Below are 24,361 nucleotides of genomic sequence, written 5' to 3'. Positions count from 1 at the left end.
AAATAAATAAACCAAAATTAAGTACTAATATCTCTGGGTCAAGTTAAACTAATTAATCTCATTATTCTACTCGACAATTACTAAGTTTTCTTAATCCTTCAAAAGTAGACGGTAATACAGTTATTACATTGCGTAATCCATTGAAAACAAATGACAATAGGTTCGTGTTTGACTTCAAATTAATATAAAATTGAAATTCCGAACGTTGTAAGTAAATTTACATATCGTTAAAAAATGAACCTAACCTCTAATGACCCTTGTTCGGATCACAAAGAAAGCATACCTATACTTCGGGTCAAATTTTCAAAACTTAGATAATCACGAGATTGTTACAAAATAAACACAATGCCAGTGAAATTTAAGCATGTGGGTCAAACCAGAAACAACATATGTGAATTGGTAATTAATAATTACCCCTGTTTACAACGAGAGGGGAAAGAAAATTTCTGTAAAATGCCCGCAGACATTTAATATTATAAAAATATTATAAAGTTTAGTTTAATTTTAAGTAGAATGCTAATTAGATAAAATTTATTTATCGGAAGTAAATTTTATCTAAGCATGTCACTGCTCCATTTAAACGTCGATCGCTGCCAGACATTTTTAATACAGTTATTTAATGAGCTTATCTATTGTTTATTTTCTAAATTTCTATACCAAATTAAAAACCATCAGAATGATTAATTTCAAGTTAATGGAATTTCTCTTGAATACGAGCAAATGCGTTTACAATTCAGAACCGTTTGAATTAATTCTCAATTGAGGGTTGAAAATTAACAATTTTATTTTTCTTTCATTTAACAGTGGTCGGCGAGCCTGATCATCAGTGTAATAAAGACACAGAATTCAAATGTTTAAATCCTCCCACGTTATGCATACCGATAGAACGAGTCCGGGATGGTGTTCCGGATTGTCCCGATCTATCAGACGAAGGTAAGGATCTTTCTAACACTTTTACTGTAAATTATAACCTCTTCTTCGTAATTCATATTCTTTCTTTTACCAAGTAACGATCCTTAAACGAAACTTCCTGCTTCCTCATTTTTCGTTAATTAATTTTATTTATATTATAAGTATAAATAGGATGAGCGTATAATAACTAAGCGCGGTTTCAATTAGGGTTCATAATTTAGGGTAAATCACCGTATGTTTTTCTAAGGTATCTTTAATTCGTGATATAACATACGTATATAAAGTTAGTGTTAAATAAAAGGGCTATAACGTGCATGCACTCACGATTTTTGTAAAAAAGAGAGATGATACCGTTGTATCATCTCTCCCAGGTTACCCCTGGAGCTAGGTACGCGGCAAAAATTCCATTACCATGCATTGTCTAAGTAGTAACATAATAACAGAATTTCCCGCGCTTTTAGGAATGTTACATAGGGTCCGAAATGATGATAAAGGCGTGGATAAACCGTCGTAACATTTTTATCGTTTTAAAATGTTGTAATTTAAGAGGTAAAATGTTAACGAGCGATAAAGTTATATAAATTATAGAAATACAACGAAGTTTGATTGTTATATAGGGGTACCACTATATTGAGCTTAATACGGTGTATATACATCTGGATTTCAACATCTTGAAATTTATGAAATTATATATACGGTCATTTTCTTATAACCCTTTCTTAGGTAAAATCATGTATTCACGACCATCTTAAAGGTGTAGCGAAATACTATCGAAAAATTTAATTAAACTTTAACCAGAGTTGAGATTACTACACTCGATAAGGTGCATTTTCTTCTATTCGGTTTCCCTTCACCCCATAAATTACTAATATGAATGTAGAGGCAGGTATTTATTTGAGTATCGCGTTTCAAAAGGTGATATTAACTCTATACTTATGATAACGGGAAAAGGTTCATAGCCAAATTACTAGTTTTGAACGCGTTTTGAGCCAAATATTACTTCATAACGCAATGAATTTATGACAGTGAAACGCCAAATACGGCAAATATTAAGCTTTTTTTCTCAAATCTTCCTCCATATTAATGTCAGATCGCTATCCCTAAAGATGAACGATTGGCTGGAAAATGTACTTACTAAACGTAATACCAGAAAGTATCGAATCGAGAAATTTTGAAAAATTTGTGTATTGCCAAATCAGCTTCTTCCAATACGGACTTAATTCTTATTTTTATACCAGATAAACTTGGATAGAGTGAGAAAGAAAGAATAATTTATGTTTCTTCAAAAACTGGTTAAGCAGAAAATAATCATGGACCAGTTTGACGGGTATTTCGAACTAAACGTGGTACAGGTAGACATCCCGTTTTTCGTTTTTTAGGAAATAATAAAAGATTTTTTTTAAAAAAACAGTTTTTCAATGTTTAAAAATTAATCGCCTGTATACTCAGTCTGGATATTTAATTTTTTTTTATTCAATAAAGGCACGTGTGAGGAAGGAAATAGCGCGCGTCTATAAACGGTACTGGGACAAATATTTGCATATCGAATACAGTAAACAATGTTACGCAACAAATTAACATAATGTATACTTTATATTTCTTGCGTATTTAAAGGAGAACTGAAACGCAACCCCCCCCCACCACAAATATTTATCTCAAAGTTATAGTTTCCTTTAAACTAAATAAATATCTAATAGGCTTTAATTAAAAAAATATAGATAATTTATAATATATTAAATTGCAAACCCCGAGCTCAAATAGTTTTTCCGTAAAAAGTATCAAAATATTAACACATATTTAAGTAGTTCTATCTCTACCTCGTAGTATTTTCAAAATTTCAAATATTTGAATAATTATAAAACGTCATTTCACGGTCTCTTTTGATGCCCATTAAAAAGTATAATATGATGAATCCCATTAAGCAACCTTGGTTTTGAAAAGTTGACGCTCCGTATCGAAACTTTATTAACTACATAATCCGAGGAATTTGTTCACGGTCACCTCGATTGTAACGCTATATAGTCTATACACATAGCGTCGTCGGAAAAGAAATAAATTTTTCTTCAGTTTAAATGTTTATAATGTCTTAACGCATGACTGGTCATCCCTGGCCAAATACCTCCACGAAAAGATTACGTTTTTCCCTCCAAAAAAGGTTGTTTTCGCGCCGGTTCAACTCATCTGACAAAAATATAATAATTTCTTGATTCATTTTACCAATTTTTCTGGCTCTTTTGCATGGCAGCGTAGCTATATTAACATAACATAAATGTACACCCCGCCGTTTATTAGGTTTTCAAATTTCAAAATTAACCCAATCTCTGTCTGTCTCTCTCGCCCGATCTAAATATTAACCCAGTTGTTGCATTGCCTCCTTTTGTAAATTGTTAAGTACGTGATTTAACGGTTCCGACTAAATGACTCGACCCCGCCGGGGAACCACCAATCGATATACGATAGATCGAGTTAAACTAGAATTACTAGAATTTTTCAAAACGCGTGAGTGTGACAGTAGTGGGCTGATTTTCGAGGTTTAGTTCCAATGAAGACTTTGATTAAACAAATAATAGTGCGATAGATAATTAGGACCTTCTATTAAAATTGTCAAAGTCAAGATGCCTACGTGTATTATAAACTTAGGTGTCATTTTGGAAGATTGTAGGTTGAACAAGGAAGGACTCTCAAACCAGCCTACCACGCAAATTATTTTTTTTAATGTTTATGAACCTTTAATGGCGATTAAAAATAAACTGTGCTAATTCCCCTAATCTTTGTAAGTATCTGTTATGTATGACCCCTTAAATTTAATTAAGAAACTGAAAGACAATGATTTCTAATTTAATTAAGGGGTCATCCCTAAAACACTCAAATCATAATTCGAAAACAGTGTACCTTAGGACAATCAAAGTAGAGGTAGAAGTTACATTTTCGGCTCAAAATCGTACAAAGAATACCCCTTAATTTATAGCAGACTTATAAGAAACACCCCGCAATAGTTAGCTTTAAAATTCAGTTATAAAATTATTATTTGAGGCCCATAAACTTGGGAAAGGAGATCAACGACGACTTTATAGTAAAAGGAATTTCAAATATACTCGAACGTCCTTCACAAAGATCCTTGAAAAAATATACACTATATTGGTCAAACATTATTTCGTGTTTCAAAAAACCGCAAACTAAGAAAACGCCCTTTTATAACATTTGTCAAATATACTTAAAATTCAATCTTTGATCTAACTTAATGAAGTACTAAGCCGTTAATTAATAGGAGATAGAAAACGGGACGCCTTTTTTCCTTTCTAACTATTAATTAAAATGATTTAAATAAATTCTTTCAAATTATTTTTTTAAAAAAGCTGTTAAAAACGTTCCCAGTTCGGTAAATTTGTATTTAAGAATTGAAAGTATTTTGGTGCTATGTTTGTTCGTAAATATAAATTAAAGGCACCATTTTTCCCAATAGAACTAAATTACCATTTAAGAGCGTAGGGGTTAAGTTTATTTTCCTCTTTTCACAAGTAGTTTTTTCAAAAATACACCTTTCTTTGACCTTAATAACACTGCCGTTTTAAAAAAATATTGTTTAAAAAATTGTTTAAAACTTTCTGGTTAAGTTGCCTGGCAGCCATCTCTTTACGATGACTTCAAATTTGAATAAATAAAGATGCGTGGGTTGTTATGTTACGACTTAAACATAACTTTTATCTATTTCCAACAAGCCTTTGTCATATCGTTTAGAAGAGGTTATAGTTAAAACTGAACTTTCATTGACTTAAACATTAGTTCAAGTAATTTAGGGAAGAGGTTAAAAAGATTTTCTCAATACCTTAAACACAACACTTCAATGCATTTATGCCATGTTTACAAAATTGAAGAATACCCTCAATAATTAATTGTAAAATTAATTAAACAAAAGATCCACGATTTATTTATTTGACACTTAAGTTTTTCTTATATTATATAAATTATTGTAACATACAGGGTGTTTCTCATAAGTCTGTCATCCCTAAAACAATCAAATCATAACTCGAAAACAGTGGTCCAGACGACAAAATGTCATAGAGAATTTTAGACTCAAAATTACCCAAAGAACATCCCCGGAGGGCTTAATTTATGGTAGACCTATCAAAAACACCCTGTATATTCTCTCGAAAATACAAAATATCAACCGTAAATGGTGAAAGCACATGTAAAAAGATCTGGAGATTAAAAAACGTGATTCACGTAAAAATTTTAATCAAAACTCATGTTCCCCTTATTAGGGCAAATCATCTTAACACCTTTATGTGTTTAAATAAATTCCGGTGGTTGTAGATTTTTTATTTCCGGCTTTATCATTTAACGAACCGTAAGAGAAACGAAGCGAGTCGACGGGTCCAAAATTAACCCATAACTAACAACAGGGGATGGAGAATGGGGAAACCCACATTGGATTTAATATCATACGGTATCTACTCGTACAATAATATAATGGGAGATATTGTAAAAACCACACGCGGAGGTGTACCGTAATAGTCATATGGTACAGTATACAACAACGGAGGAGACCTGGGCAGAAGTATCTCATAATAGCTTCCGCAATCTATTGTGTTATTCCCTCAGGTGAAAGTCGGCCTTCTATCGCGTATGAACTATCAAAAAAATGAAAGAAAAAAATAAATTCCATTAAATTTAAAAAACTAAGAACCCGAGTCTTTAAAGTCTTCTTCTACCCATAATAATATTAGGCATCCAAGGGGATAACCAGATTTACACTTAACAATATTTGTCTTGAAAGTTCAGGCTTGAAATCCATAGCAGAAACTGCATTTAAGTTGGAAAGGTTTAAAAATTGTAGCACTAAAGGATATTCGTTGCAAGTTTAGCAGAGATATTTTCAAGTATTTATTGGTTTAGTGTCCGAATGTAACATCACTAGTGTCCATTGGCGACTAACCCCTTGTAAAATTGTCTCTTCTTACATATGAACCGTAGGCGGGAATAAAACGTGTATCTATCTTATCTCGTCGGTTGATGGAGAATTTATCAATCACCATTGTTTTCTAGTGGTTACCCTCTCGTCAATTTCAGACGTAACCCGCTATAGAGGTACAATAAAGCCTTCACTATACAACAAAGATTATAGTTTTTGTCTCGAATACTTTCAAATTGAGAGAAAAGTACATTAATCTTAAAAGTTCCTGGAGGGGAAAGTCAGCAGCAATTTTCAAAGATCGAGCCGCTTTAAAATATGCCTCCGAGACCTAAACATGCAATCTTTGGAAAAGATGTTAAAACTCCTCATCCCCCCGTTCATTCTTCTCGCTTCATTCCCTTCATGCAGACCTTTGGGGTGAACGTTCTGGCTGTCATACTGACCCAGCTTCCTAATCGAACTTCGCTAAGACTAACAGTTACTTACTCTCGCCAGTTTATTTTAAAGTAACATCCACACACACAGATGCACACACGCGTGCTCCGTGGAAAGACACCCTAAGGGCAATCATTTTTAAATTAAACACAAATTTTTCGAGGCATTTTCTTCCTGTAAATTACTTGGCCCGTGGAGAGTGTACCTTGGTTTACGTAAACGAATTTGATGGAGGTACAACCAAAAATTTAACAGTTTTTGGACACAGTCACGTGATTGATTTCTTAATATAGTACTTAGCATCTAGTCTCTGCTTTGACCTCAACAAGCTTCGCCCTGATAGTTGATAGGCCCACATTATTTCTGGATTTGGGTTTCAGTAATTTTTAAACCCCTTTATTTTTAAATTTGCTTCTTGGTTTGACCCATAAAACTTTTAAGGAGTGGTCGATACGTTAGTCATGAATTTTGGGTATACTTTAGAGTTATTGTATCAGCATTAATGAGTCACTTTTACTTTTTGTAAACTCATTTAAATAGCATTATCTAAGTCATTATATAGTTTGTTGGTTTGGGGTCAAAAGTTTAAACTAAAGGTATAGATTGGTCCACCCTCAGTTTTAAAATTAAATTTTATTTTGTGCATTTTTGTCTAAACTGGCGTAGTCAGAATTTAGAAAAGAATAGACCGCCGCAAAGCATTCATTTTGGTAGGATTAACATAAAACCAAAAATAATGACAGACAAATCAAATCACCCTATGACAAATAGACGAATCGTCGGAAGGTATCTTCGCGCATCTTTTAAAGCAAGGGTAATCAACAGAAAAGAAAGTATTTGGCCTACTGAATCTGATTATATAAGATTATTTATTTAATTTAAAATAATTAAATAAATAATTAACTTAACACCACAGAGTCATTATAACCAATATTAATCCGAGAGTCAGTCCCAATTTTCACTATTACCAAAGCTTCTCATTAACACTCACACCCTTAACAATGTATCAAACTCAGACTGCTAATCAATAAATACAATTAAACAACCAGGAAACTCAGCGAGTAAAGTAATTTGATTCAATAACGATTAAAATAAAAAGACTAAACACATAATGGCATTCTTTTAAAGTCAATCAAGTCGTAAACCCCAAAAGATCGTAACTTCAAACTAATAAGGTTTAGGAGTTATCTCCTATTAGCTATGAACATTTTTGTCCACTCTTATCAACGCACCACGCTTCATTAAACTTAACAGTTAAGATCGTCATGAATGGCAACCTCGTTAAAGATCTTGACACCGTAAAACTTAAGTAACAATCAGTTGCACGAAGCTAGCTTCCGTCGCCCGAATCGAACTTATCTCTTTTGTCAACAGTGATCCCGATTTTTCTTTTTTTTTTCTTCTCATGATTCGATATTTTTTAATTGTATCGAAATCGCTTCCGCTACGCGACGAGTGTCGAAACACGATATACTCCCCGAGGTATTCATTTTAAAAGAACTAGTGAAATATATTAATATATTATCTATATAAGCCTGTAATTAAATAAAGTTTATACCGTAATCTTTTTCCTCAATTATTAGAAACATACATTTTTTTTCTAACGAGAAATATTAATCTTATAACGCATTCAATTTCCGGCGCGAGAATCTAAAATGAATTTAAGTCCGATCGAGGCTAAGGAAACTCTGGTTTTCCTACATCGATTAAAAGAAACCGATTATTGCAAACCACGGCGATGATTTTATTTTTAATTTTTCAATTTCTTCAGGCGGGGATGTATATTTTTTTATTAGAAAAATTATTTGGATACTGACGTAACCAGTTTTAAGCGAGAAACCAAAAATAACATTTTTTGTTTGATCCGACTAACACATTTCCCCTTAGTACGGGTTTGTTTAAAAGAAAAAAAAACAGGTGGAACGTTAATTTAAAACTACTTTTGAGCTGTTAAAAATCACTTTTCAGCAATTAGATTGTTACGTGCTGCAGAAAAGGAAGGCAAGGGTACACCTATGATTTAATGAAAAAGTTACGTTTTACTGTTAAGTTTTTAAAATATCAGTTTTGTGGAATGTCTAATGAATATCATCTTCTCCCAATACTATAGTTAATTTAGTTTAATTGTGTTTAACCATATGCAGTGGTCTATAAAATTATTTAACTATCTTGAATCGAATTAAACGCAAATGTTTATGTCCGATTATTTGAGCCAAAAAACTTAAATTTTCTTAGAATTTAATCTAACCTTTAATTAACGTAAAATATGTAAACTAGGGTGTTTACGGGAAGTTTTTACACACAGAATCCAAAATTTTAAAGACCTATCAAAAGTAACCCCACCCACTACAACTTAAATATCAAATTTTACAATATGAATAATTGCCTATTATGATTTAATAAAATAAAGAAAAAAAATTAAAAATGTAGGTTAAAACTACGATATTCTCATTTTTAAATGTTATTAATTGCAAAGAAAAAACATTTAAAATTTAAACTCTCCACTTGAAATTTATTCCGTAATCGGGATCTTGGGCAGGGTTAACGATACCCTCATTTTGTGATACAAGTTTTTATTCTTTGTAAATTGGCCATCGTGTTAAAATATTTGTTTCAAAAGAAAAAAGATTCATCTAATTATCTTGTTAAAATGTAGACTCTCAAACAAAAAAATGTTGAATTTTACGATCACGATGACTTATTGGATGAGATAATAAATCGGCGACCCAAAGACTGTATTAATTACTTGGAAATTATCTAGGAATTTTAAACTATACGATTCGGGCATGAAATTCATGAGTGTTTGTCCCCCCAACCAAACGAAGTTTCGCAATTTAATTTTTACTTTGCCAAAAAAATTCATTTAATCGAAAGGCTATCATTAATTTAAAAATTCAGACTGCCCACTTTTTTTATAAAAGAATTAAGCCTCCAGGAAATGAAATAAAATTTTGGGGTTTTCACGTGGGTTTGTTAACTGGGATGAAATGATTTAAAGAGGATAATCCTAATCTATTTTATTTCAATCTGTTTTTTATGGTACTGTCCTTGTCATTCCAAATCTTTCAACATTTCAAACACTTTGAACATCTTCTTTTCAAAATTTAAATGTCACATTTTTTTCCCTGTTTAATTCACGCTTGAATTTGTATTTCTTTCAATGTTTCGCTTTGTGAAATTTTAAAATATATAGTGTACCCGGTTTTTGTTTTAACTCTTAACCCAGTAACGCAACACTTTAGACCTAATTTTACGAAATATTTCCAAATTTAAATAAATAAACACAAGTTCATTGAGTTTAGCCTCCTAGTCTAGTTGCAAATCATTAACATACACGAGTTAAAATAGAAGCAACACAGGGAATCTTTATCTCCACGTCTCAACTAAGTGAAACTTGAGAGATGTTGGAGCGTAGTCTAGTAACCTCAAGACGCATGGGCCTTGGTGATGTGAATAAAGGTGTATGATGAAGCTCCTACCACCACATATGTAGCTATTCCACCATAATAACTCCCTGTGTCACTTCTATTCTATTTTCTTCGTTAATTTATGCGGAAAGCAATTTTGAAATAACAGTTTTCACATAATTTACCTAAACACCATTCAATTTCTTTTAAAGTATTTCAAAATGGCCTAACTATGGAGTAACTCGGTATAATTAGTCGAAAATTAAAATTAAATCGATAATTTACTTAAAAACAGAACCTTATTTAAACAAGATTGACGGACGAATCACAAAGTTTAATCTGTATTTCAAAAATCATTTTCGTCTGCACCAAATAAGAGACGATTTAGAAATTTTAATAATGATTTCCTTAGAAAATACAATCTTTTACTGAAAAGCAAAATAAAGCAATATTAATTAACGTTCGAATTAATTTTGACTTAAGATTTTATTTTGATATAAGTTCCTGAATTTTGCGATAATAATCATCGAAATTATCTGAAGCGTTAAGTTAAATAATGCTTATTAACGAATACTAGTTTCTCTAATATCCCAAGACACGTAATTATTTTCTTAAACTGTGGAAAAGAACTAGATTTCTCTCCTTAGTAAAAAAAAATAAAAATTCAATCAAAATTTAATACAGAACATGAGAAAATTAATAATCTTTCGAATCATTAAACTTCGATCGAGAGAGAGGGGGCATCTAAAATGTGTTAAGAAAGTTTATATAACTCGTAGCCTCTTTCTAATTAGCACCGCGAGACCTTATTTTCCCCGACGAGAAACGCATTCCAGAAAAGATTACAGGCATGCAGCTTTGGAAAATGAAGGCCATCCGGGACATTCCAAAATGCATGGCATCGAATGGAAAAACCTATAAATCTTTTGACTAAGAAATCCCACTTCTAAGATTTGTACAGGAAAATAATTCTAAAAGGTTCTTACTAAGATCTTTGTAGGCCGTGGAATAAAGAACTTTCTTTAGATTGAGAATAATGACTTTTTGTTTCAAATCGCTATTGAATCTCCTCTTTTTAAAGGAAATATACATAATTAAAATCTTTTTAAATGGATTGAACACAAAAACTAACGAATATTTAAAATATTAAAGAGATACAGTTCCTTAAAAAGGCGTCTAAAATGAAAGGGCCTAATGTTCTATTAGTTTGTTAGTACCACCTTTTCCTCTCACCTTTCTACGCAGCCTGTCCTTCATATTGTTCATTATTGTAGATAGCAGGAATACATAGATTTCTCCCACTTGGAATGTTTAAGAGGCCATAAACCCATACTAATATCTGATTGAAGAACATACAATCAAAGAGAACTTGTTTACATTCGGTTCGAGAGCTAGCTACCTCAATGTCACGTGGCTTCTAAGTTCAAATACAATACGCATGACGTCAGGGATGACGATTATTACAACTCCTCCCCTTTAATTCAAACAGAAAGACCCGGAAAAGGCTTAGGTAATGATTACAAGTAGAAGAAATCTATATCTTAATTCCTGTAGATAGATATATGGGAATATTCATAAGTTTCCACCTCATTTCTGATCAATTTTCTGAATATTTAATCAGATCTTATTCCTTTAAGAAGGGAAGCTTCCATTTCACGATCGTCTTCTCATTGGTAAAAAGTAGGACATTAGTAAAAAGACTAAAGAAGGAGAATTTTTAAAGAACAAAACCTGTTCTCGCTTTTCTTTTAAATACAAGTAGAACAACGCGTTAGCCGATTCCAATTCACGAAGAAAAGTCGTGAGTGGTTATCTCTTTTTTTTTTTACCGTGTCAGTCTCGGTTGGCTTTACAGTTCTACAAAAGCCCCCGCAAAAATCCCACAACTTCACATTCAAACTAATAAACAATCGACGCAATCGTAAGAGACAACTGAGAAACAAAGGCAGGGAACATGTTTCGTAATTCGTATTCCCGCCTTCAATACTAGTATCAATTCAAAAATGGAAATTTTTACAAGAAATTTCACTCCCGCTAAGCCTAATGTTAAATAATAATAAAGAAAACACGAAATTGTACCTAATCAGCTATAGGGTTATGTTTAAAAGAAATTATTATTACATGATTGGTTATAACCCCGAGTTTCCTATATTGAAAGGTCACAAGAAAAGGTTATATCAAAGATTCTTTAAGATCTATGGAATTTGTAGCCTCGGGAGTTACGGTTATATTGTCACGAATAATAATGCCAACCTCTCCCCTACGGTAATATTTAATTAATTTATATTCTTTATTCACTTGCCAATTTCGCTTAGAAGATGAAAACGCTGAAACTTTCCTTCAATAAATTACCGGAAATTTAAAATATTAAAGTTTATATTTAGATTTTCTTTAACCGTAAAATATAGAAAAGGGTCATGGAGTTCAATTTTATTTTATGAAACTTTCAGTTTCTACCTTGGCGCCATTTAACATCCGTTCTTAATTTTTAAAAAGGATATAGACCCCTTTGAATACAATTTGAATTAAATAAAAATTCAATATAATTTTAATCAGAATTGATTCTCATTATAGTGTATAATAATAATTATAATAAAATAGATTTTTTTAAGATAATCATTTTATTTAAAACTCCATTAACGGGGGGGGGGAGGAGGTTAGGTTTGAGGTACTGCTATATCTTTAAGGTCAATATTATGGAAAATAGTAGACCCGCCTAAATATCTATAATGGGCGAAACAAGATTTCAATATAATTATTCAACTTAGTTGGCATTAGCTTTCAAAAGCAGAGCTCGATCTGAGAAAAAAAGTGACGTAAGAAATTTAAAACTGGGTTTATAACCGGTAGGGTCTGCTTTTAGAATGTCTCGACTGTATTATAAGAAAGAATTTGACCTTTTTAAGATTTAGATAAAAACCTACATAATTTTATTAATATGAATATATAATACCGAGATTAAATTTAAAAATGTGGGATGATTTAAAGATAGAATTTGAAATGACATTTTGATTAGAATTATTTTAAGTCCCGTTTGATTTTCTCTGCCCACTAGTTTGAGTTTAAATTATAATTTTAAATAAATACTGCCTACAAGTGAACTTAATTTATTTTGCTACTATCGTGTGAAAGTATTGGTGGTTAATTTTGAAATTTCAATGTATTTCCGGTTTCAGTATGACGTCGGGATACCGGAAGTGTTATATTTATATAATTTATAAAATATATAAGATATGCTAAGAGCAATATGTTAGCACTAGATGCAAGACTAACACTTAGAGATTTCAATAATAAAAAGACTAAAAAAATGCACGTTAGTGTTTCAAGGAGATCGTCTATTCCAGTTTTGATCTCCGGATTTTGAAAAAAAGAAATTCTCGCCCAATTTCATTGCACGTGTATTGAAACCTGTTAATTCCATAGCCACGTAATTCGAGAATTCACGACAGATAAAATAAAGATCTGCGTGTTCAACAAGTGGTACCTAAAATATAGGTAGATTTAAGTAACATCTTTAATTGAAATTATGTTACATTATCATAAAAATACAGTTATATAACCCTAAAACTAGGTCTAAACAAACATACGTTCAATATTTGTAGGGATTTAATTAGTAAATTCTATTTATATTTAATTAATTTAAAGGCTGATTAACAGACTAGATAAAAGGGAATTATTTATCTTAATTAGCTCATAAAAGACAGACTGTATAAATATTTCATAAGACAATTTAATTCCTGTAAAAACTGAAGGTATTTCGTAATGCAATAAATTTTGAGGTTTCTTTTAATCGTAAAAAATAATTTGACCGCGATTTTTTCCAAGCTTAACTCGAGCTCAACCGCACGTTTACATTGAATATTGAAGATTATATCGATTAAGAACTAAATAGTATCGATAATTTTCTCCTTGAAACTAAAATCTGTAATTTAACTGTTATTCTAGACCGTAAAATTAATTATGGTAATTAGGGAAAGACTTAAAAACCAGCCCTTGGTTGAGTTACTACCCAAACAATTTACTGACTATATTTAAAAATCATTTTACCCCTCCTAGTAGACAAGGTTATTTGTAGAGGATTGTGGGAGAAGGGACGCGAACGAAATTACTCCTAACGAATTAACGCCCGAAGACAATAAATTAGGTAAAATTCCGTTATTAGTCGATACAAAGTACGGTATTTTTTCCCAAAAACCCATTGATGACGTATTATATATACTCAATTTATTTAATTTTCTAAGAAATCTTAAGTGCTATCGGTAATAATTGTGACCCTATTAATGGATATAATTAAAATTATGTTATTTCTAGATAATAATTTAATGTAAGGGGGTAAACCTTCAAAATAATTACGCTTAGCTAATGACTGTTACGAATAAATATATTATATGAAAGCTACATCTAAAGTCTAGGACTGTTTCTGAACGTACTATGATTAATTGAATTAAAATCTGTTTATATTAAGGGTGAAATGCTTGAATTAATTTTTATTGGACATTATCGGTTTTGCTCCGCTGATGTTCGCCATAAGTAGCATAACTACTATTAAGTATGTCACATATAATTCCAGCTGCAGGGAGTTTACTTTCTTCTCAAACTATATCAACTTAGACACAAACCAGCCTTTGAAAATAGTAGTTATCAAATCATTTCTCTATATAATACTCCATAAAAGTGACGTATTTAGTTCCTGACGTCATCATTGTAAAGTAAGCTACCCTTAGAATGAATCGCACTGATTTGAACGCGTGCAAATACCTAATGGAAACATATTATCGAAATTGATAGATAATTAATGAAAGAGTATTTAAAAATTTTCTAAACAAGATTACAAGGCAATTCAGTAGGACAAAAATATGGAATCTGAACCATAAGCTTCGGACTGAACAGAAACCACGTCGCTTCATAGACTATTTAACAAACAATGTCATAATAAGGATAATTTTTTAAATATTTACGATGTTTCGCGTTGTTATTATCTAAATAAATTGTGAAACAAGGCCAGGAATAAACAAACATATTCTTAAAATAAATATTCCTTGGCGACGCATCCTACGGTAAATGAATACATAGCGGTAGGTTAATAATAACAGCTAGGGCGACCCCTTTTCTCTCAAGTTTACTATCCCAAATATATATTTTGGTGGGTGAAACGCGTAAAGAAAATTGAGTTTTTTTATTTATTTCAAATTTAAGTGGGAAGACATAACGTTTTTAGGTTTATTTTCAAGAAATCAACAAAATTTTCAGAAGAGGCCTGCAAAGGCAGAGAGTTTCAAAGATAATACCAAATTATGGCACTGTGCCTATAGAGTAGGCCTTATATGAAGAACATTCATTTTATATTCCGAGGGCGGATACGGACAAAAGAACTGACTCAACATTTGCAACGAAAAACAACACCCAAAAAGCGAAATACACAAAATGTTCTTTAGATAACACTCATGACTTCGTTTCCTTCATGCATTTGAGCAAAAAAGAACAGTTTCAAAAAAATGTGCGGGTCGTGAGAAAAAGAATGCATAATTCAAAGGTCTAGGAGTTAGGCCTAATATCACACCGCACAATGGTACACGACATTGGATTGGAATTAATTCAGATAACGCTCATTTCTTTTAGAAAAGTACAAACATTTTCATATAGACACCGTTAACAAAAGAAAACATATAAACGAAATGAATATCGTGATTATATACCCCTTTTTTCTTATTTCTCAAGTCCTTGACCATATGTACGCCATATATACCCGTATTCAACGGGCTTTTAAAATAAACCATTTCAAGTTTCGTCAAAAGTAAATTACATTAAAGAAAGAAAAGCTTCATGATCAAGGATTCATTTTGTTACTAAGAACATTGAGAAACTAAAATCACATCCACGCATACTTTACTGATGCTCGAATTGGCAGCCATCTTTGTTGATGATATATTTACCATGTACTATCGTCAGCTACGTAACATTCAAATAAACTAATAATTTTCACGAATAACAATGTATTATCAAAATTTAGGAATGTGTTATCCTCATCAGGATTAGATCAAAAACTAACAGAGCAATTACACAAATAAAGCTTTATCCCTAGATTCTTATAGTAACGTGAATGAATATTTGCCCAAAAACAAGGCCTCGAGTGTTTTACTTCATGTAATGAACTCATGATTTGGCATATAAAACATAAAATAATTAATACCTCACGTTGTGAAGTGAATTCAATTGAATAAAATAAATACGTAATAGTAGGTAGCGTAATAAAGACCACGTATTGTATCAAATGCGAAGGTTTTTATTTCTAAGGGAGTTCATAGATCAAAAACGTAAAGAAAAAAAGAAATATTATTCAAGTCGCGTTCTAATGTAATAAATTTAGGCCTAACGTGATTCAGGACCTTTAAATCAAAGTGGACCGACGGCGTGAGAGTAAACGAGAGAAAACCAGATAAGGTTCTCTATCTTTTTAAGAAAATGAGCTAGAATTTAGGAGATGACACACTTCTAAGTGACCGGTCCTAAAAATCAACCCAAATCTAGAAAAAATAAAAGTTGAGAGTTTATATTCCCTATTTTAAGAAACAGTTTATACCCCAGCACGTGTCCTCTCCCTCTTTTCCCATCTTCCATTACCAGATTAACTAAGAACGGAATTATCGTTCAAAACCCGATTTAGGTTTACGCGTTGCGTTCTTTAAGCTTAAAATTGAGGTTATAACCATTTCTAAAAAGCAAACTTTATAAATTGAATAAAACTAACCACTAGGTAGGTATCTCTTTAATAATGGTGGATAATAATAGCGGCGGTCTTTCGGCTTGCCGAATTAATTGTCTATAAGATCACGTATAAGGTCAGTTTCGAATTATTATCGGTATGACTATGGAAGAAATCAAACTAATTTATAAGACGGTCGTTAAACTGCATGGAATATAAAACGTATTATTATTAGCAACAATGTGATTTTGATTTTTGACCTTCCAATTAGGACATGCGGGTTGAAATTGATTCTTGTTCTTTTCTTTTTCGTATTATGTATAACAATTAAATTCATATTTTGCTATAGAAGATAAAGTGCCCTGAATTTTACAAATCCTTTTTCAAATTTATATAACTGTAACTTTTCAAATACTGAAACCTTATCTAACTCACTAAGAATTAAAGAAAAATATTTAATTTATAATTTTTGAAATTAGACGTTTTAAGGTTTATAATGGTAAGATTCGGTTTTTTTACTTTAAAATGTGCATAAACGAAGCCTTTTAAACTCAATATGCATTGTAATATATTTTAAATTAAAGTCTTTATTGAATTTAACCGTAAAGTAAGTCGGTTAATCACGTATGAACAGAGCTTCTGTTCAAAAATATAATATTAAAATGGTTTTCACCGGTGTTCATTCCTTAATACTTCTCCATGAACACCGTTGAACGGCGTAGTAAACATTTTGACAGGCGCCAAAATTTGCTAACTTCTATATAAGTTTCTAATAATTTAAAATCATCCTTAGCATATTTATTGATGAAAAAATCGTTAACTGATTATGAAAATACTGGTTTTTTTCGAGAACGGTATACCGTACTCTACTGACCTTAAAAAATATCGGCATTTCAAAATAACGTAAAACGGTATTGAAAATCACAACCATATAACCCGTTATTTTCATAATTTAACATTGATATTCAAACCGAATAAAATTCCTCTACAATAATAAATGCAGACAATAGCGTAACTAAATTCTCAATAACAAATATTATGAAAAAATAAAAAATAAAAGTATATTAACAAACAAAAACCTTTTGGCGTTGGATTTAAAAAAAAATGAAGTCATATCCTTGACTCACATAGATTAAATATCGATGCGTTTAAATTAATACGAAATTATAAACGGAAAGGGAAAACGCCTAAAAGTTGAAATCAGGTCGAATTGGTAGCAGGTACAAGCCTAGGTTCAATTCATTTCTAAGCTTTGATTTGAATGAGAAAAATGATACCCTAGCTTTGTACGTGGTATAATTTCAACCTGAATTTTTGAAATAGAATATCGTAGACCTACCCGCGTAGAAATTAGCGATATTATAAGCGGAATGGCGGATAGAAGAAAGAAAAAAGAACGACCTCAAACTCGCCCTTGCGAAGAATGAATGCAATTCACATCATATTAATATTAAAATAGTGGGGTGAACCACTCACTTCTAAAATATTTTAAAAAGGAATGAATAAAGAAGTCTAACACCTTCAAGTTTTAATAAATTGCACTGAAGTATTCGAGTGCCTGAAGTCAGTGACTTCAATATAAGATAGATGCACTAAGTGGTTGTCCCCTCGAAAAAAATCTATTAAGACCTTAATTTATAGGGAGAAGGGGAATCAATTCAAAGTGGGAGTTTTGTAGAAAATTGTAAGGATAAAAAATAAGCGAAAATATTATATTAATAAAAAAAGAGTTAAAATATAACGCGTCTACGGTATTACGACCTCGATACATGACCACTCCCTGACTTGGAAACTTTATTCAGCTTCTTTATAGCCAAATTCAACCCCCTTCGACCACCCCCAAAATGGAGGGAGCAGTTATATACATAGACATATACCTTAGTATTAGGTTATTTAATTATATACTTTCACATGTATAGAAACTCTGGTTTTTCTCCATAAATGGTACTTGAATTACCCTAAAAAATGTACTCGATTCGCCATTATGACTTCATTGATTGATTTTTCTCTCTCTCCCCCTCTATCTCAAAGAAAAATAAATTCTTACCAAATAATAATAATAATATTCTTGGTAAAAATGCAGTCTCATGTTGGGAAAACTCGTTCGGTGATGGTTTTTATATAGATATTAAAATTTTAATATAAACCGTACGTGATTTTATCAATATTAATTGGGCTACATATTGAATTAATTGATTTTAAAGGCAATAACATAATTTTTAATTTTATTATTGGAAGAAGTTTGTAGCACACATTTTTTTAATTGGTAACACGTAATCAGTTATTCGGAAATTATTGAACTGTACTTTAATGTAAACTGCTGAAATAACAAGTGTGCGACAACCTTTGAATTCGTGAAGAAAAACGGGAAGAATTATTAAATGGAACATGGAGAGATACGATGATAAAAGTTAAAAGATCATATCCGTGTTTATAATTAAGACAATCACGAAATACTGTAATTAAACGCACCGAAAATTATCGGAAGATATTTCTTCATATCATAATAATTGGACATTGCTGGCTGGCCGTAGATAGATCTAGGCCTAATTGATTTCCAGGGTAAATTTTTCCCACACAGATTTTTTTAATGATCATGAAACCCCGCATGACCTTTTCCGCTTTCATTTCATGTTACGCGGAGTTGAAATTTGTGTTTCGAGAGAGAGATAGAGGTTATTATCGAACGTTTAACTCTTAATATTTCGTAATATTTTTGGAGAAATTGGGAAGGGCTTTCACAGATACCATAATTGTTGAGATTTAAAAAAAAAAAAAAAATGAGGTTAACTTCACTCGAAGTAATATCGCTTTCAAAAATATTTCAAAGCTAAAATACATTTTTTGTTTTCGGGGTCAGTTATAACGAAGCCAACTTCACTAAAGAATTATTCACTAATAAATTTAATGGAAATTAAACAAGCGTTGGCGTTTATATCCAGTCAAATTGAATGTTACCAAGTTCGAAGCTAGGGGCCCCTTTATTTCTTACCTTTGGTTTAAAAGAGATAGTACGGAGTCCACCTTGGTAGTTACTAACTTTTCACCTGATTTCATCTAACCGAGTGGGTAAGGGTGGTTTTATTTTCTGGAATTTCTCCAATTGGATTCTTATATAAGTGTTTTTGAATACCTAACTGTTATAGCGGGCCAGGATCTAGTAGATATTTGTATTGTACGGTATATATAACGGGATTTATAGGGGTTACACCAATCCTTCAAGGCTATCTGGTTTTTCGAAACGCCTGCCGCTTTCTTGAAAACCTTCTTTCAAAGGTTTTAAAATAATTTTAAAACTAGAACCGTTTTTTTAAAGAAACGTTTCAGTCCACGTGATGAGTTCGATCACGTGAACAAATTTTAAGTGAATCGGAAAGATCACGTGTTGTCCACACCCGGATAACACGTTTATAAAACACGAGGGATTTAGATGTAATTTGCATTCCAATTGTATGAGACACCTTTTTGCGGTTAAGTTGACTTTTTAAAATTTCATTATCGAACCATAAGGCAGTTTTAATGAAGTAATCCAACTAGATTTAGTAATTAGCATAAATTTAAATGGTTTATCCATTAATTAATAAATGATTTGCCATTCTTGAAGCGTATGAAATATGAACAATTTGTCTGGTACAGATGTCTGGCATAAAGGGTTATTGAATTTCAAAGCTAGTGCAAGATGATTAAGTATATTAAGGTCACTTTTTGTTAGAATATAAATTGTCTGGTTAAATTTGGATTTTAATGTCGCTTTAGAACACTTCGTTTATCTCATTCCTCATCAAATATTTCCAAAACCTTTAGAACACCTGACTTCTAGAGTAATTTTGCGTTTTCCTTCAAGTGAAAATCCACAATAGTAAGGGCAGTGTTTAATAATTGTAATTAACAACAATAACTTCTAGATTTCCACACAGCTCAACATTTCCAGTCACATAGCTAGAAAGAACTTGTACTATTATATCGGTTTAATTAACACAAACTCAAAAGTATGACACGTAAGTCATAAAACGTACGAAGTCACGCAACATATAGTTAATTGGACGGAGAAATTTTAATTTTCTCGTTAGTAAAATTTTAAATGAGAGAAGCGACGATGAATACTGTACTAGGTCTTTTTGGGACAAATTAAAAGTTCAGGATGCCGGTTTGAAACTTCTCATTTCTTTAACGAAAACAATGAAGACGGTGTTTTCCATAAAGTTCCTCAGTCTTGTACAGAATCCTTGGCCTAATTCAACCTTAGTTGGCAATAAACAGTGACCACCTAAATGTCTTAAAACTCGTTTCGCTTTTATAATCGCATCATCGCGCGAACTGTCGGTGGTTCGATCCCTTCGTTGTTTCGAGTGAAAGACCCCCATCAAACCATTTATGAATACATAGTTTATATTATAATAAAATAATGAAGTTAGCTGCGAATTTTTGATTATCGCATCTTGGATGATCTATCTCGAAACCAGATTTTTTTCAAAAACATTGTTATCTTATCAAGTTTGAACTATAACGATAATGCGAGGCGCTAAGGGGCAAACTAATTTTAAAAATTAGAAATTCCTTCTAATAATGGGTTTCATTTTCACACTGACGAATGTAACCTACGTATAATTTATTAGAAAGTGAGGCGTTTTGCTTTTTTTTTCAAAGCAAATCGAGGTTAATTCCAATGAAGTTTAGTTGTTGAAATACGTTTCCTTTAGCCCCAAAAAAACCCCGAAGCTCGTGAACGCATTCCTTGGTGGTGATGGAATACCTCCATCTTTCTAAATTACATTACAAGGATCTACTCGCTACCCTTTAAAAGTAAAATCTTCACGTGACATTATTTTGCCATGACCACGCCCAAGAGAAATTGGTGGAATATCACGCGGCTTAGAAATCTAATTTTAACCAAAGATGTTGGTCCATGTACCAAGCTGCCATATATTGTGGATACTTGATACCATTGATTTATGATCCATCAAGTGTTAACGGATGAATCATTAAATTTTTAAAATAAAAGCTCAGAATGTGGGCAAGGTAAGCAACCTTAAATTCCAACAAATCATATTACACAAAATTAGGTAGGCATCAAATATATTTGGAAATAACTCGGGATGTTTCAGAGACTCGAAACAAGGGATAGCGGAAGCCCAGGATAGCGCGTGCCACTTTTCTCTTTTTGTAAAGAAAAATTAGTGTTTCCAAAGATGTAATTAACAATTAGTAAGCCACGGGGCTAATGATGGGTTTGGTGGAGAAGAGGGGGCTTCTAAATATTGAAGAAAACGATGGAGCGACGGGTTAAGTCGATCACTAGAACTCGAGTTCTCCTTACTCGGTAAATGTATCCTAGGTAAATGATGTTAGGACTGGAGAAACCAGTCGTGATACGCCCTACGGCTCGCAAACATGATTCTTGCCAATTTAAAAGTATACCCGAGTCTATTTGACGTTTAGCACACGTACAAAACACGAAGAGGGACAAACGTTCTGTTGAAATGTTTCTGCTAGAATTAACCTACTCAAAATATCTGTTTCAATATTTTGTCAGGATATTTGGGTATTATTTAAAAAAATATAATAAAAAAATTGTACTGTACAAGAATGTCAAGCCAGTTTCGAACGCCTTCCTTGTTAGTACCTTGCAATCTATTAACGTAGAATTCGGGTCAAGGCAGTTATGGTTTAAAAAGACACAATTTGTGTGTTCTGAAAGTTAACTTAACACAAGTCGTACGTACACTTTCTCACCCCCGACAGCAGAGGTTACCCTTCCAAGAAAAGAGAAAATTTCACTATAGCGAGTTTATTGAGGCTGCGAAGAAGCCATCTTCATATCGCCAATTTGTGTCTCCATTCCATTTCAGATATAGAACGTTGAAACGTAAATGTTATCTATCTATCCTATTTGTGACGTGAGCTAATTTATCTCGTGTACGGATCTGAACCGGTTAAACGGATTCGTAAAAGGAAGATTATGTATTTTTAATAGAAAATCTTAACTAGAACGTCCGTAACAACCTTCAAACGAAACGACCAAGTGCCTATAAATTATAATCTGTCAAAAAATCAGATTTATTGAGGACGATTTTAAGTCCTAGCTAAGTACTTGACGTTCCGAATACGAAAACGCATCATTTGCTTTGATTATGTACTGCATGTACTCGGGTGCTTTGGGGAAAAACATTTATTTGAAGGTTGACAAGGCTATCATACCGTTCACGATCGTACATAAATTGATATCTAATGTTTGAGGGCCTCCGATATCCATTTGTTTAATATATATAGTTTTATCGGTGATAAAATTTTATAATCTGAAACATACCGTATATTCAGGGGCTATGTTCTTAAATGAGGTCATTGGGCTACTTTTTTAAATGTCTAAGAAATAATACTAAAGCACTAAGTAAACGAAATAATCAATATATTACTGTAGTCATATATTTATAGGGTACATGTTCCATAAGTATGACACTATACATTTACTTCATAATGCTAGAGGCTAACAGCTAGTTCGAGAACGACGCAAGAATTGACTACACTCGGTTTTGCAGTCCACCTTCCTATTTAGTCTTCAATCTATGACGTTTCACCTACCTCACTTCATGGCAAGCTCTCAGTAACCAGTGAAAATCTTTTGGAACGTATCTTACGAACTTATGTTGTAGTCTAAACAAAAATATGACAATTTCACATATTCCGTTACGTTACGGTTTCGAATGTACCTTATTACAGTTTTAAGAGAGTATATACACACTGGGACTAGGTAACCCATTTTGAATATTGCTGCCACTAACGTTTTCTATACAAAATTTGATAACCTGAGAAACCGGGTTCAACCCTGTTATAGATCAATTCAAATTAGGCTTAGAGAACAACCATTGTCTTGTTAAAATATAGTGGTATTTCCGGTAGAGCTTTCGCTCCAGCGATTTAAGAGAAGCGTATGTCGTAAAGTATAAAGATGAAAGAAATTGAATACGAGGAAGTCTGTGGGAGATTGCGGTATTAAAGTAAAATACTAATGGAATTAAAGGAAGGTTGTAAACCTATATAGAACTTATAATAAACGCGACACGAAGACAGTCGTCGGTTACGCGTCACTGCCTCAATTTGTGAGATAGAAACTCGGAAAACACGATTTTACAGACCTAAAATGCATTCTTATTGTTCTTTCCTTATTTTAAGTAAATAAAAATATAAGTTTAAACTAGGAAGTTTCGTTTAAAATGTGTGTGACGCTCACTTTGTTATAAGTGACATGAAACAGCGTATTAATTTTAAATTATCCAATTGCAGTATGCTCAAATGACGAATTCAAATGTAAAGGTAGCCCAGAATGCGTCCCAATGCAGAGGATTCAAGACGGTATTAAGGATTGTTCCGATGGCTCTGACGAAGGTATGTATCAACATTTCTCAAAGAAATAGCGTTATAAACCAAGTAATATAATATAAATTGTGTTGTTTAGAGTGCCTTCCGGAGCAATTTGCTTGCCGTTGCGGAGTGCCAATATGCATTAACTCGGAGAACGTCAAGGACGGGATCAGAGATTGCGCCGATGGATCGGACGAAGGTTAGTATTTGACTTTTCCTAACTGTGCGTATAATTAACCTTAATTCCTAATAAGACCTTTCTTTTATCACCCGGTTTAAAGGGGAGAGCCCTGACACCGATAAAGGGTGTCCGGAAGATCTTCGACTTCAAGACCTCAAAGGTGTTGACCGCCAAAAACGACAAGCCGGTAAGTGGAAAACATCAGTTAACTATTAGTGTCTTATAAGACAATTACCCCAAAATCGGCGGGTGGATTCGAGCGGTAATGTTCGGTTTCAAGGTAACTGGGATACGCGTACGCGTTTAAATCCTAAACAATTTCAAATTATAATTACCGTTAAAGAATGCGGTGGAAGTTTTGATATTATTGAAATTGTTTATACACGTAAAAAAAAGGGAAAGGTGACTCGGTTAAAGGTTCTCTAATTGGACAAATATAACGAAGCGCA

General features: G+C 32.4%; 1 protein-coding gene across 1 annotated transcript in view; it reads left to right on the top strand.

Moving 5' to 3' along the window:
- The first annotated feature begins 345 nt into the window (after positions 1–345).
- The window catches only part of LOC149691952 (uncharacterized), a 48,124-nt gene continuing 24,108 nt past the window's right edge, over positions 346–24,361 (top strand). Inside the window, exons 1-5 of the mRNA XM_089867520.1 lie at positions 346–391; positions 805–933; positions 23,654–23,755; positions 23,826–23,930; positions 24,013–24,099. Of these exons, the coding sequence (XP_089723646.1) occupies positions 346–391; positions 805–933; positions 23,654–23,755; positions 23,826–23,930; positions 24,013–24,099 (469 nt within the window). The remainder of the gene's footprint in view (positions 392–804; positions 934–23,653; positions 23,756–23,825; positions 23,931–24,012; positions 24,100–24,361) is intronic.

This window comes from Phalangium opilio, unplaced genomic scaffold (assembly GCF_054372755.1).
Source record: "Phalangium opilio isolate 3A_F unplaced genomic scaffold, DU_Popi_V2 ptg000024l_1, whole genome shotgun sequence".
Taxonomy (NCBI): Eukaryota; Metazoa; Arthropoda; class Arachnida; order Opiliones; family Phalangiidae; genus Phalangium; species Phalangium opilio.
The sequence above is the reverse complement of the archived record's forward strand: the minus strand, read 5'-3'. Positions and strand labels throughout refer to the sequence as shown.